The sequence below is a fragment of the Varanus komodoensis genome, unplaced genomic scaffold (genome assembly GCF_004798865.1).
Source record: "Varanus komodoensis strain SLA01 unplaced genomic scaffold, ASM479886v1 scaffold6_2, whole genome shotgun sequence".
Classification (NCBI taxonomy): Eukaryota; Metazoa; Chordata; class Lepidosauria; order Squamata; family Varanidae; genus Varanus; species Varanus komodoensis.
Window position 1 is genome coordinate 18,843,092 of NW_025336346.1, and position 14,528 is coordinate 18,857,619.

Here is a 14,528-nt window from a genome sequence, read left to right on the forward strand (position 1 = left end):
CAGACACAGCTCAAGACATCTTTATGTCTGAGGTAGAAAACACATACCAAGCCCACCGCCAGTTTCTGTGGGGAAACTACACAATGCCGTCACTCAACCGCAGTTAACCTGCACTTTTTCTGCAGTGCTTCCATACTTTGTCAGACTTTTGTGCTATGCTGCCTTTTCTTTTTTTCAAGGCAGACTTTTATGTGGGCACTCATGTATCAGGCGGCTGAACATATCACAATTCAACATACATTCAATGCACCCATCCTGTTACATTTTATTGTTTTACTTAGTACTAATGCACTATTTTGGTAATAATACTTATTTTTAAAATGGTATGTGGAGGGGGACACCCCCTTTTTGGCCAACATAATTTACCACATTGCCAAAATGGCAGCAAAGTTTTGTTTATTTCAGCTTTATCTTGTTAATAATGCTTATTTCTCTTAAGTAGTATTTTGATATTTTAAACAAACATATCTGGAAATGCATTTCAGCATTACAATCCATTCTGAAAAATACATGGGATGATAAAATGGCAACCACCACTTTATCGGGATTAGTTCTGAGCTTCAAAAAAACCACTCAGGTGAATTTATTTATTTATTTATTTATTTATTTATTTATTAAAACATTTTATGCCGCCCCATTCGCCGAAGCCTCGGGGCGGCTTACAACAATAGAATTGAACATTCCTTTCCATACCCACAGCAGCCACACCATGACTACTGGTATGGGTGGCACATAGTGGGAAAGGTAGCACAAACAGAAAAAAGGTACAATACTTAGAACAGAAGATGAATTAATGGTAGCTCTAAAACCCACCCAGTGAGAAGGAGCAAAGTAACTGATAATTGCTGTCCTTATAATAAGTCTTCAAGACAAGACACTTTACTTTGTCTTCTGGTAAGATTGTTCCAAGTATCGAACAGCTAACACAGAAAGCTACCATCTGGACTTGAACTTGGCACAAAGCCCCCAAAGAAATTGGCACTGAAGAGATAAAGCAACTTTCCATCCAAAAGAACTGAATAAAGATATTAACCTTTCCAGAACACATGCAGTGTTTTGTTTGGCATAAAGGCCAAGAGAGTGAGTTAGGCTGGGCCAGCTCAAGACATTTTGCTGCCTGAAGTCAAGGACATGGGGTCCTCCTCCCAGACATTGACAAGACTCTTGCTTCCACACAAGGAATGAGATAGCATCCTATACTACACCTGACACAGTGGGCTAGTTTACGGTGCAAGGGCAGGTTGCGTGGCACACACAGTGCTTTCCTCCACCAGAGGGGAAGAGCCAGAGAGCTCATAAAGAATAGCTGGGTGACTGTTCCCTACAAGTATCTGCTACCTGAGGCAGCTGTTTTGCTCTGGATAATGGCAGGGCCCACCCTGGAACTGGGAGGTCCACAGTTCCCCTCTCATGTTGTCCATGAACCTGTGCTTCTGGGGCCATAGGCAAGCTACCTTTTTCAGTCTTGGCAAGGAAGACTGGCAGTCTCAAATTGGAAAGTTTTAAGAATCACAACAGTTCATATGAAATTCTTGGAATTCTTGAAATGAGAAATGTAAATGCCAACAATGATGATGTATACAAATGTGTATATAGACATCTAGTGGGGGTGAAGGACATGGAGATCTTCTGGCATGTTGACACATCTAAGGATATCTTTGGATGGGGGAAGTTTGCTTTTCATTATTGCTTTATGATAGGACTGAGTATGACTATGCAAACATCGCATCCAAGAGAAGTCTTTTTAATTCCAGCAAGAAACAGCTGCCAGATTATTTAGCATTTTTACCAACTATAGCCATTTTTCTACAGCAAAGTATGCTCCTCTTATACTGGATGAATGGATGCGGAACTAATTTTGTCTGAGTGGTGGATGTTTATTGCTGTTATTTTGCTTTGAATATATACTGATTCCGAAGGCCTTTGGGCACATGCATTAACACACACAGAGAGAGATTAAGTCAATTAAAAAGTGCTAAGATACAAAAGGTTAAAGGTTCAAAAAGTGACCAGCTTTACAAGGGAAAGTCCCAAGTTTACTCCCTGCTGGCATCTTCAGGTAGAAGGATGTGAATGACTTCCTCTGCCTGAGTCTTGGAAAGCCACTGCCAGCCAGAACAGGGAAGGAGGGCTCAAATGGAATGGACCGAGAAACTGATCTGGCATAAGCAGCTCCTATGTTCCTAAGCATTAAAACTATGCAATGACAGAAATAAGACAAGAGAAAAAAGCTTTTGTGCCATTGCCTCAAAATTAGCAAATCTACTAGAGAAGGGGTGCAAAATGTCAAGCCTGAGGGCCAAATCTGCTCCTCTTGGGGTCTCTGTCCAGCCCTTTGAGAGTCTCCAGAGGACATTTCCTCTCTTCTCTGATCACCAACTGGTTGGTGGTGTCCTGTCCTTTGTGCAGTTTTCTCTGATTCTAAAAGGCTGAGATAAAGCTTGAAGCTCAATTAGCGGCAATAGACACATTGTGTTGCAAAACGCTTGCATTTTGGGATCTTGTTCTTTTTGCCTTTGGCCCCTTGCTAGCCACTGCAATGTGGCCCCAAGAACTTTTCAGAAAGAGAATGTGGCCCTTGGCTAAGAAAAGGTTCAACACCCCTGCGCTTAGTGATTTCTCTGAATGGCAAATGATTTGCCTTGTGCCCTAAATGTGCAGTTCTACATAATATGCACAGACAATATAGCTGGAGCGCAGTGTATCGAATGCTTAGCACGGCTCCTCACCTGTGGTGTCCAGCCTCCCATTGCAAACAGCCTGTTTTTCACTTGCACAACAGCATGGCAGGCTAACGGGACCGGGAGAGGAGCCACGGTTCTCCAGTTATCTTGCTCCATGGAATATCTTTCCACAATGTTTGTGATGTGGTACTGGTTTTTCAGTTTCATTTGGCCTCCTATGATGTACAGGTCGTTGTGGATGGTGCCTAAAGCATAGAGCTCGCGAAACTGGGCACTACACAGACTTTGCCAAAACCGATTGCCCTGGCAGTTGTACCTGCAAGAAAGCCTAACATTAGAATTGCCACACTCAGAGGAATTGACATGCATTCATACCTAGTCCCTCTCCTCACACTGCATTTCCCTCAGTACATAAGAAGAGCCCTGTTGGATCAAAACAGGGTCCATCCAGTCCAGCACCCTGTTTTCTACCAACTGGTGTACCTAAGCAAGGTCAAAATGGCTCAAAGGGGAGTTTCATTTTCAAGAATTTGTACAGATTCTCAGACTTTTGCTTTGAAATGGTTGCATCATATTTGGGGACTCAATAACTAAAGTATGTGTGCTGCACTTCCTAAGAAAATGAGACATAAATAGGAAACAGGATAGGAAGTTAATAACATTCCCATTTTAAAGAGTTTTAAAAGGTAACTGTGGACTTAGAATATATGAAAAGCCCTGCTGGATCAAACCAAGGGCCTGTCAAGTTCTGCAATCTGTTCCCACGATGGCCAACTAGATGCCTATGGGAAACTTGCACACAGGACATAATGCAATAGCACCTTCCTGCTCATGGGCCAAAGCAACTTACTTCTAACTACCTTACCCTCTCATTGTGTTTACCAGAGTTAAATTAAAGTGATAAAGTGCATAATTATGTTTCCTCATAGTTCCATAGACCTTAACCAGCACTATCTTATTTCTGGCATATCCCTTCAGAGATAAACAAGAACATTTCAAGGTGGAACAGAGGTGGGCAGAAAATAAACTTCCTGACTATTGGCCTTTCTGTCAAGGACTTCTCTCCAAACAATCTACCTTCTGTCCACCTACCTTGAGGAGCAGCTAAAGATATACCCATCATTAGATTTGTGTAGCAATCCATACAAAGAGGTATTTTCTGTCAGAAAAAAAAATGCTTCTCTCTATTCCAGCCTTCTCCAGCTTGATACCCTCTAGAGTTTTGGACTTCAGACACAGACAGTGTTTAGGCGTGCTGGGAGTTGTACTTTAAAAATATCTGGAGTGCACAGGTTGAGGAAGACCGTGATTGAAGCAAAAACCAAGCAACCAGTGTGTGCCCATATGCTTACAGACTAAACCTAAAAAGGATTATTTTAAAGGAATCCCTCTTGCTTCCAATGGGATTCACACCCAGACTTAGTTTCTCTGAAGGGTGAATAAAAACAGTGTGAGGGGTCTTCTGTAGCAGCAGCAGTACTAGTGAGCAAGCAGGATGCAAGCCTGGTTGTGCCTGAACAAGGATGGAACATTTGCCGAGGGGAAAACTAGTAGCCTCTGGAATTATATGTGGCACATAGAGGGCACTATAGGCCTATCCACTGCATTGTCAATGAACAGGGTAGTGAATAAAGATTTTGTCCACAACCTGCAAAAACTTCACTTTCTAATTTGTATGCATATTGTGTATGTGGCACTAAATATGCTGCAGAATCCAAGGAGATCTGTACAAAAGACATCTGAGTCTACTTAAAGCCTTGTGGCTCGGTAGCAAGCTGCATGCTTCCCTCCCTCCCTCCCTCCATTTATTTATTTATTTATTTGAGAGCCACCCACTAGCATCACACTCTCTGGGTGGCCAATTTTTTTTAAGACTCTACTAAAGCATAAATCCTACAAAACAAATACAAAAAGAGCTGAAATGTTATGTTTCATGATAACATAATGAATAATAGGCCTTGGTGAGATTTTGCTGTTAACTTCTTACATGTGGCCATTGTATAAAGTGGAATAATAGATGGCTAACATAATTCATTAATTCATTTATGTTTATCTGCTTTTTAACAAGTGTTATGAGATGCAGAAGATATTTTGGAGCCCCACCTTCAAGGTCCTGCAACCTTGGAGCTGGGACTCCGGCGATGGAGCTCCTGCCTGCTCATTGGGGAAAACCAGCTGGCTGCCTCTCCAAGGATACAACTGAGCCTTGGAGTGAACAGAAAGGGCCATGTAAGGGACAGGAAGAGCAGGATGCTGGGGCCATCCCTGTTCACTGACTCTGATCAGTGCCCCCACCGCCTTCCCTCCCTACCCCCACAGTTAAATCTAGACCGCCAAAAATGGCCATGTAGAGCAAATACATGGGATGAGCCGCAGTGACGCAGATTGCCAAACAGACCTTGCTCTTTCATAGGATTCAAAAAGCCTCTAAGTCCACAGGCTTATGGGCATTTGCCTTGGAAGGGACTGATTATGCCCTAAGCAACTGCTGCTAGTAACTAAGCCTCAGGAGAGGCATTTCAAACTTTTAGAATGGAGAAAAGCTGCAGTAAGTAGCTAGGAAACCACCAAAGCTGCTGGTTGGTGGAAAGGGGTGGGCCATCTTGGGGTGATGGATTTGTCAGAGGAAGAGTTTTGGACCTCCCAGCATTAAATAACTATAGGGAAATAGTCCATATATACATAAGTACAATATAATTACATACTGCAGTGCAAAGTATTACAGGGGCTGTTGTTGCATTTAATTTCTTAATGCTAGAGAGGATACAAACCTATAAATTTCAATATTCCTGGTCTTTTCCCTGGACATTTTGGCAGCACTTGCCTCTCCCGCCACAATGATATCGTTGTTCTCATTAACAACACCGGTGCATACACATCCAAGGCCCTCTCCATATTTTGGAGAGGAAATGAAGTAAATCTTCTGTGTTGCAGGAGCATAGCAGAAGCTGGCATCAGCGTAGTTACCATGCCTTGATCTGATGCCCTGGGAGTTATTGCCAATACAAAGCAGAAGGGTAGTGGTCTCCATACCATAGCGGAGGCCAAGAGAAGGTTGGTTGGATTTCTTGATGGTTTCCAGTGCTCCCTCAATCATGTCGCTACACTGTGAATTACTGAGCAGCACCGTGTTCCTTTTCCGAGCCTCTACAAGAAAGGATGGGCTTACAAGTACTAGCCTTACTTGCTTCAGGAGCTCAGTGAGGTGATCTGCACGTTGTTTCCTGCTGTGATTAACCCATCTGAGGACCAAGTCCAAAATGCTCTCTTCTCTGGATACATTCAGATCATCTGACCTAATAAGACTGAGTAATTGCTGCACTTCAATCTCTAATATCTCTTCATGCAAGCTCGCTTCTGCAAAGTGCTGATATAAATACTTCCTGGCTTGATCAGACAGCTCTTCAGCCCCAATGTGCTTTGCGAAGTAATAAATCCCCACACAGTTGGAAGCGTCCATGTGGTCCATCATGTATGACTGACAGATATGAAACACATCTTCCATCTGCATGAAAAATGCTGCAATGGCCACACTCTGTACGTTGCAATTTGTGAGGCGCAACTCTGCTGTGTACATGTAGTGCAGAAGTACGGACACACTTTCTGCTGACATGTCATGGAGCACCACTTCGTTCTGTGTGCATTCCATCAAGCCGCAGGTAAACATTGCTTTGAAATAGGGGCTGAAAGCAGCCAGCATCAGTTTGTGACAAGGGAACTTTTCACCTTCAGCTACTAAAACCACATCAATCATTTCTGTTAAATTTTTCATACTTTTTATTTGATCCAGCAGATTCAAGCTATGCTGCTGCTTCCTTTTGCCTTCAGCTTTGTAATCCATGGTAAAACCTTTGTGCCGCTTTTAAAGATTTTCTCCTGTTGAGTTTTGAAATAGCTATGCGTATATCCAAGGACTGTCAGGGTGGATTTGCTTCATCATGACATCACATCACTAGAGGAAAAGGAGATACATAATTAGTGTATAATTAGTTTTTACATTCAGTCTATTTTTCTATTTTCATTCATTTCTGTTCACCTTTTAATTCATTTCTGCCATTAATGTTCTGCTAAGGTTTCTATTTCAATAGCTAATCTCAAACAGTCCCATGTTTCAATAAAAGTGAACAATATTGATACTATGGGGAATGCTAAGAATTCAGGGAATGTTGAATGAAACTCAGAAGACAAACCCTGCAGTCTTCATCCATCAAAATGTCGATGTGCTTTTGTAATGCATTTGCTCATCTATATATTCACCTCTGCTTTAAAGTAAACTCTTTTTCTACTTAGCTTTCAAATCTGTTGCAGGTTTTGACAAAAGCACAACTAGCACAATCACTCTGACTGGGCTGTAACTCATGGGGCCACTTTATTCAGACACCCTGTCATGCATAGATTGGCCTGGGTGAAAACTCTGGGTGAACTGAGTGAGGTTCACTGTACCCTGAGGGAATCAACCCACATGTTCTACACGGAAGGCTGAGTGGTTACTGGTGGAGCCCTGGAGGCAAACCCCTTGCATTTAGGTCTTTCCACAGCAAGTGCTTTTCCCTACTTTTGCTGTCTTTTCAGCAATGAAAGAGGAATGTTGCTAGATCCCCCACCCATCCAAAAAGTGCAGGTCCTGGATACAAACTGCAGTACTGGTGTTAATACATGAAAATGAGGCTCCCACTGTGAGAACATTTTGATAATATTTTACATTAGGCATCCTCATTTGAAGGGGCTTCCTAGGTAGAACCGAGAATTGAACAGTGCATGGGCAAAACTGAAGAGAGGGGAAGGCAGGAAAGAACCAATTTTCTTTCATCATCTCATTGTTATAGTCTAATAACAGCACAGCTAGTAAGGAAAGAGAACTGAATGACTAGATTGGGGATACATAAGCCATATTATTTTATTCCTGGACATGAAGGTTGCCATGGGAGACAAAGCACTAGCAAAGATATGAAAGCAAGCTTCTGAGTCAAACTTGATTTGTACATTATGAGAACAATGTGATTGTGTCGCTTCATGGTTCCATCCCATAATGCTTCTGATAAAGTACAGCCTACTTCTATGCATGCTTATTTACAAAGGGGAATTGTCCCACTGAGTTTAATGGAGCTGATTCCCAGGCAGGTGTGCAAAGGAATCAGGCTGCAGTCACAAGAGGCTAGCTGGTTACACATGATCCAATCCCTCCTATACAATTTCTGTATCCGTACAAACCACAAGCAGAAAAGAAGAGAGATTTCAGTGGGAACTTTCAGTCTTTTTCAATTGGAAAAGCATGCTGAGAGATAAGGCGTTTTACAGTTTAGAATGGGGAGAGAAAGCTAGAACGAGCCTTGAAGGAAATAGTTTACCCTTTTGCCACACCATTAGCTCTAGCAACAAAAGACATGGAAGGCTTACAAAACCTTATCATAGCATAGAAACCGGAAAGCAGGTGATAGAGATTACATGGTTGTAGCTGACAGCAAAACTTAAGAGGCACTGTTACAAAATCAGCTCCTTCAAGCATCTGTTGAAGATCACCAAATAAATTATGAACTTTTCCAAACAATTTCTATGGACATTTTCCTAAACATAGGGTTTATTCAACAGCACCATCATTGTGGTTGTTGTTGCTACATTGCATTTATATCCCACCTTTTTGCCTTTTGAGGAACCCAAGGCAGCTTACACTGCTCCTTTTAGTAATTTTATTTTCAATCAGATTTTGCCACCCCATGACCATGTCTAAAGCCACTCCTCTACCATCCTTCCTCCATGGTGTTCCCTGACCTGAACCATGTTGCTTCTCTCTGCTGCTTAGCAAGGTCAGCTCTGAGTTAGTCCTCACTCTTGAAGAAGCAGATTACTTCTCAAAGCTGAATTCAGAGCAAGTTAAGCACACTATTTACGAATCACACATCGGGAGACTGACCACCAGAGCAACCAACTGCAAGGGCAACTCAAGTGCAGTTCTTGAAGAAAAAATGGCCTGCATTTCTGTCCTCCTGCCAGCAGGGCACTTGCCCGGCTGCGATACTCAAGGCACAGTCGGGCGGGTTTGGGGCTTTCCCATTTCTGGAGGCCTGTCCTCTGAGATTAAGCGGAGACTAGAAGACGCCAAAGGGATGGCCACCAAGAGAGGAGCCCAAAGTGGAGCCAGCACAAGTAAGCTACAAAGCTTTGATAGAGTCTCATGACATGTACAAGGAAAATGATAATTAGATTTAAAAAAATAAGCAACCCTGCCTTGTACCGCTACTGAAAGGTTTCATACTGTCTGCTATTTGCATGATAAATCAAGTTACGCTACATAAAATACAGGGGAGAAATCATTCTAGTGGAAAAAATACTATAATATAAAAGTACAGTACTGGCTTTCTATGTTTTAGTAAAACAGGATAAGAGTAAGTCAGTGAGATGAAAAGACTTGGGTCATCTTTAATCGTAATATAATTTAATTGAATCTAATCTAACCAATGTGAACCTTTTTCCTGTCATACATCCTTACTTTTTCTGGATCACCAAATGTTTTAAAATTATTGATGTGCCCATATCTCTGGAATTACCTCATGGGATTTTTTTTAAACCTGCTCATTTTATAAATGATTTATTTTTCTGTGGCAAATATGGTGACTACTGCATGAGATCCAAACAGGACAAAGGTTCTGTGGTTCTAGGGGTACCCCAGAAATGGTTACAGCTGGTTTGCCCAGAAAGAGGGGATTTCAGACAACCCCATTCCAATAGAGGCGAACAAGTGAGGTGGTGTCCTGGTTTACACAACTTGATATCACTTGTTGAGTGTCCCAGACTCTTGCAGGCACCACTTTATATCTGCAACGCTGACTAGGTTGTTGTGTTGTGGTTGCTTGCACACAACACACACTGGGTTTGCATGACATGGCAAGCCTCAAGCAGAGGCTGGATGTCCAAAATGGTGGTCTGTGGAAGCCACACACCCACAAACCTTGCTTGCACTCCACAGCCTTGGTATCATGCTTCTAGTTCTATAATTATTTATTAAAATATTGATTTTACTACTTGTCTCAAAAATAGACTTCTTATGTGGTAACTTTGCAGTGCTTGCAATAATAATGCAGCAGGTTGCAATTAAAGAGGAAAAAGCAAAGTGGCTGTGTGGACATAGAAACATAGCAACATAAAGTGAGTCAGAAGGGGTCTCCTGGGCCATCTAGTCTGACCTCCAGCTCCAACCGGCTCTGCTCATGAAATACCTACCATGTGCATGTCCAAAATATTTTTTTTCCTCCTTTGCTCCCCTTCCCCTCTGTTCTTCACACCCACTGAGCGTCTCCCACTCCCTCTCCTCCTCCTCCAGCCACCAGCTGCTCCGACTGCACTCTGCTTTATGGCTTGCCCCTGCCACATGCTACACATTCACCCTGGATTTTTTCGCCATCAATGCATAGAGAATCTCTTGATGTATGAATAGACTTCAGTATCTGAACATGCTATAGAAATCCTTCTGTAAATCTTGGGCACAATATCACACTATAATGCTGTATCGGTTTCACTTTAGCGCTCTGCTCAGTTGCAACGTCATCATTTCCCTAATATGGTAATTGCTAAGTCTTGAAGGGCTTACAAAACCCGAAGCTGCTGGGTATAAATACAATACAAATAGCACAGTTAACATCTTAATACACAGGAAAGGGAAAAAGCTGCAAGCTCCCTCTTTATTACTTTTATTAGTTGCCCTTTGTGTCCTGACAATGTTAATTTTGTTTTCTTTCTAGTAATTCAGTTTTAATTTTAGTAATTATTAGGGTAGTTAACACAGCAGGATTTCACATTCTTGAACACAACCTTAGGAGTTCTGCCTTGACAGCATTCTGTACATTTCCTCCCTATGAACACTGCTAAGAAATACCCCAAACGCTATTTGCATGCGCATATATATATTAGCATTTGAAGGCTGCAATCCTGTTCTCCTTACCTGAACTCAGTGGCTCTTACTTCTAAGCACACATGTAGAGGGTTGTGCAGTACACCTAAAAGTACCACCTAAATCTTTTCTCAGGCCACGTAATTGCAAGACATCCATGGAAGAAGTAATGGATGTAGGCTGACTCCTGCATGCTGAAGGGCAGGTTCAGAAAATGATCCACATCTGGTACAGGCACAGTCATTTATTTGCCTGCCCCCAAGTCCAGGGAAAAGTGTTTATTAGGAGTAAGCCCTGAACTCTCTTATCAGTGTGGAGTTTGCTTGAATCCCTTCATCTGCCAAATTTAGGATGTTTATTTATTTATTTAGGATATTTTTAGGCCATCACTTTTGTCTCTGAGGTGCTGAGTCTCAGATTTGGTAGCCTAGTCTGCTTTCTCCCGGCCCCATCCCCACATTACTTCATTCATTTACTGCCTTTGTGCTGCTCCCTGCTCCTCTTTTAAAAGGTTGAAATGTCACTTCTCAGTCTGTCACTAAGAGCTTTAAGCTAAAATATGGTGGTATTGTTTGTATTTTAGGCTCACCACATTCCCCTTTGGCTTTAGCCTCACCCACCAGTGAAATGTGTACTCTCAGAGTGCCCCCAAAATGGAATCTGGCTCTTGGCCTAAAAGATATTCAGTGCCCCTGTGCTAAACAAACAGGCAAAGGGGGGTGTTCTACACAGCCCCATCACTGATGCATGCCCCCTCCTGGCTGCCCATTTTGTGGTGGCACCTTGCAGGTATGCCAGTATTGGCCCAGGATTCCTTCTTTCAATGAAGACACATATGAGGGTTCAAGGGATTCCCCCCCAGTGCTACTGAGTTATCTTACAGGGCTATCAGGATATATTAATGATTCTTCCTTACATAGAACGAATGAGCAAATATGCTACGGTGAGGCATATGATGCTACTCCAAGCAACAGCAGAACTCTGCCAGTCAGATGCTCCATCATCTGCTTTGGCTGAACTAGGTCCATATTTCTGTGTTGCAGTGTAACTCTGAGCATCTGCAAAGCACCTTTCCTTCACTACCGCACTGTTGTTCAGATGAGAGGCTTGTGGGGTCTGTGGGTAAGCACTGCCATCACTACCTGTGTGCATGGCAGCCACATATTGATGGATGCGCACACAACACCTCTGTGCAAGGAGAGACCCTGATTGGCCCCAGATTTCCCCTCTCATGGAGGAGCTCTACATGTGGATTGATGGAGGAAGATGGGCCAGCCTGTGTGTGTGGCTGATGGGCATGGCCCCTTTCTCTCCAGCAACCCAGCAGAAGGATGTCTGATTATGTCACGTTGCCTCTGTGGACGGGGAAACCACGAAGGATTTGAGAGCCCAGTTCTTACCTTCTCACAAAGTTAAAACATATAAACAAAAGAAGTAACAATATATCACAATAAAAGCAATAACAGTACTCAATAAACAACAGTAATAACAACAACTCCATGACAACTAATCAAATTGGCACATAGGCACAGCAGCAGTATCTAATAAAACCATATTAAAACTACAGATTTAACTACTGAAATGCCTGGAGAATAAAAAGGTTTTCACCTGGCACTGAAAGGAAAAAAGAGCAGGTGTTCGCATAACCATGTAATACTGCCTAATAAATAAATTGTTTACATATTATTTAGAGGAAAGGACACAATACAACAGTGGAACACAGATAAGGGTAAGCACATTAAAATCCTGACATCTCCAGTTAAGATCTCAGGCCTGCAAAACATTTTCTCTGAGATCTCCAGCCCTTTTTAAACATGTATTTGCCAGCCATAGTATGAGAGCGCAAGTATAATTTTGGAAGGCCCACTACAAACTTGCTATATGCACATAACATACATACTGCTTCCGACCTCATACACATTTTCTAATCATTTGCATTTATAATCAGGTATGGCAGTGGTGTGTGTGGGGTGGGGGGAGAGAATGCAGACTAGATAGTTACATAGTTGTTGACACTATACATTCTATCAGTGGCCCGGCTTCCACTGTCCCTGGGTCAAAGGTCTGTGACCATTATGATGCTTTGTTCTTTCTACCAGCTCTCCTGCCAAAACAGCACAAGAAACTCCGCAAATTCAGAGCTCATACCATGTAGGATTAGGGCCGTCTTAATAGCATTATGGGCCCTGGGCAAAGCAGTGTACGGGGGCCCCTACGACAACTACAACTACTGTTAATTTCGGAAGTTTTCCAATTTTGCAAGGGTTAACATACACAGATCAGTATGAGGCCCATGGGCAAGTGCCCATCAGGCCCATGTGTTAAGACTGCCCTGTGTAGGAGCACACAAATTTGTTCCTCAGCCAACATGTTCCAGTTTTAGCTGTGCAACTGCACTCTCTCTGTGCTAGAAATGGGCTTATTTCAGCAACTGCTGTCAAAAAGGTACCTTGTTTTGCTTCTTTCGTTTGCTCCAGCACTCCAGCAGGATTTGGGCAGCAGGTTCTATCTGAAAGTCTACCTGCTCTTTAGGCTGTGATTTGCTGATTTGTCAGGAAGTAAGCCCCACTGGACTTGTTGGGAATTACTGCTGAGTAAACATGCCTAAGATTACACTTCTGGCATATATTTTTGCATATTTAGAATATAATTTTCTGTTTTGACAGAGTATTTGGCTTTTGTTGAAGGGGTTGGAGAATTTCATCATCCTGCACATTGCTATTCACAGTGCAATCCTCATTTGCCTCTCAATAAAGTAAATGTTTTGTGCCTCTACAGAAATTGGGTATGTGCTAAAGAAATAACTCAAGGAGAACTGGTAAGAGACATTCTCTTCATGGGTGCACTCAACTAAATTGACTCCAAGACTCCCAATATCCACTGTTAAGTCTAAATGTTTCTCACACACAAACTTGTCAGAATATATTACTGGACTGAAAAAACAGTCCTGGGCTCTAGTCCTCCTACCTTCAATTCCTTGGAAGCACTCTCAGTTGAACACAGTGGAGATGCATTCATAGGGCAGTAACCAAAGGGGTGCTGTGCCCCTGCTGCTGCCATTCAGCATGTGAGACCCACCACTAGTACAATGGGGATTTAGTGCTTCCAGGAGGGACCAGAAAGAAGTAGAATGGCACAGATCAGCGGAGCTCACATAGGGAAACTCTGCCAACTCTCTTGGTCCAGAAATAAATGTTTCCACTAATTTCAGGGCTTCCTATAGGAAGCATTAAATCTCTGTTGTGCAAGTGGTGGGTTCTGATTATGGAGTGGAATCAGTAGAATAGGCTGCTTCATTCATTACTGCCTGTAAGATTGTTCCCTAATAACTACAAACATTTCTTCTACTGGTTTAAGGTTCAATAAGCAAATTTAATAAAGAAATAAGGAATTACTTTTATTTTTTTAAAAATCCCTAGAGAAGATACCTTTGGAATGGACAACCAAACCATGTTGTAGCCCCAGTCACTAATTCAACATACACTCTGGTGATTCAACATATATATACTGCCCAGAGATCCCTGAAGGTCTATGGGAGTGGTATATAAATGCAAAAATAAATAAGTAAATAAATATTCTCTCTAGCTTTGTTATCTATTTAGGCTGGAGTCCTGTGCACAATGACTTGGCAGTAAACCCTACTATATGCAATATGACTTACATCCAGTATCATAGGAGTGGGCTGGATATCTACAATTAAGCATAATTCAACATTTGAAGGCATTCATTGCCCTTTTGCTCTTGGTATCTGAACAAAACATAGCAACTTGTAATAGGTTTTCATCAATTGGTACAAACTTACTGTTAAATGTTGTGTATGCGTCTGTTCACTGAAAACTTGAGAATCTGGTTTTTGTTGTTATTGTTGTTACTATTATTATTAATACTAATATCATTTCTATACTGCCCCACAGCCAAAGTTCTCTGGCTGGTTTACCACAGTCCATAAACCAAAAGGT

The 14,528-nt window shown here is 42.2% G+C and overlaps 1 protein-coding gene across 5 annotated transcripts in view; it reads right to left on the reverse strand.

The window, feature by feature from the left end:
• The window catches only part of KBTBD12 (kelch repeat and BTB domain containing 12), a 91,410-nt gene that overhangs the window by 43,776 nt on the left and 33,106 nt on the right, over nt 1-14,528 (reverse strand). For all 5 annotated transcript variants that reach the window (XM_044451149.1, XM_044451148.1, XM_044451147.1 and 2 more), the window contains 2 exons: nt 5,456-6,636; nt 2,730-3,000 (listed from right to left, as the gene is read on the reverse strand). In XM_044451149.1, the coding sequence (XP_044307084.1) occupies nt 2,730-3,000; nt 5,456-6,525 (1,341 nt within the window). In that variant the 5' untranslated portion in view covers nt 6,526-6,636. The remainder of the gene's footprint in view (nt 1-2,729; nt 3,001-5,455; nt 6,637-14,528) is intronic.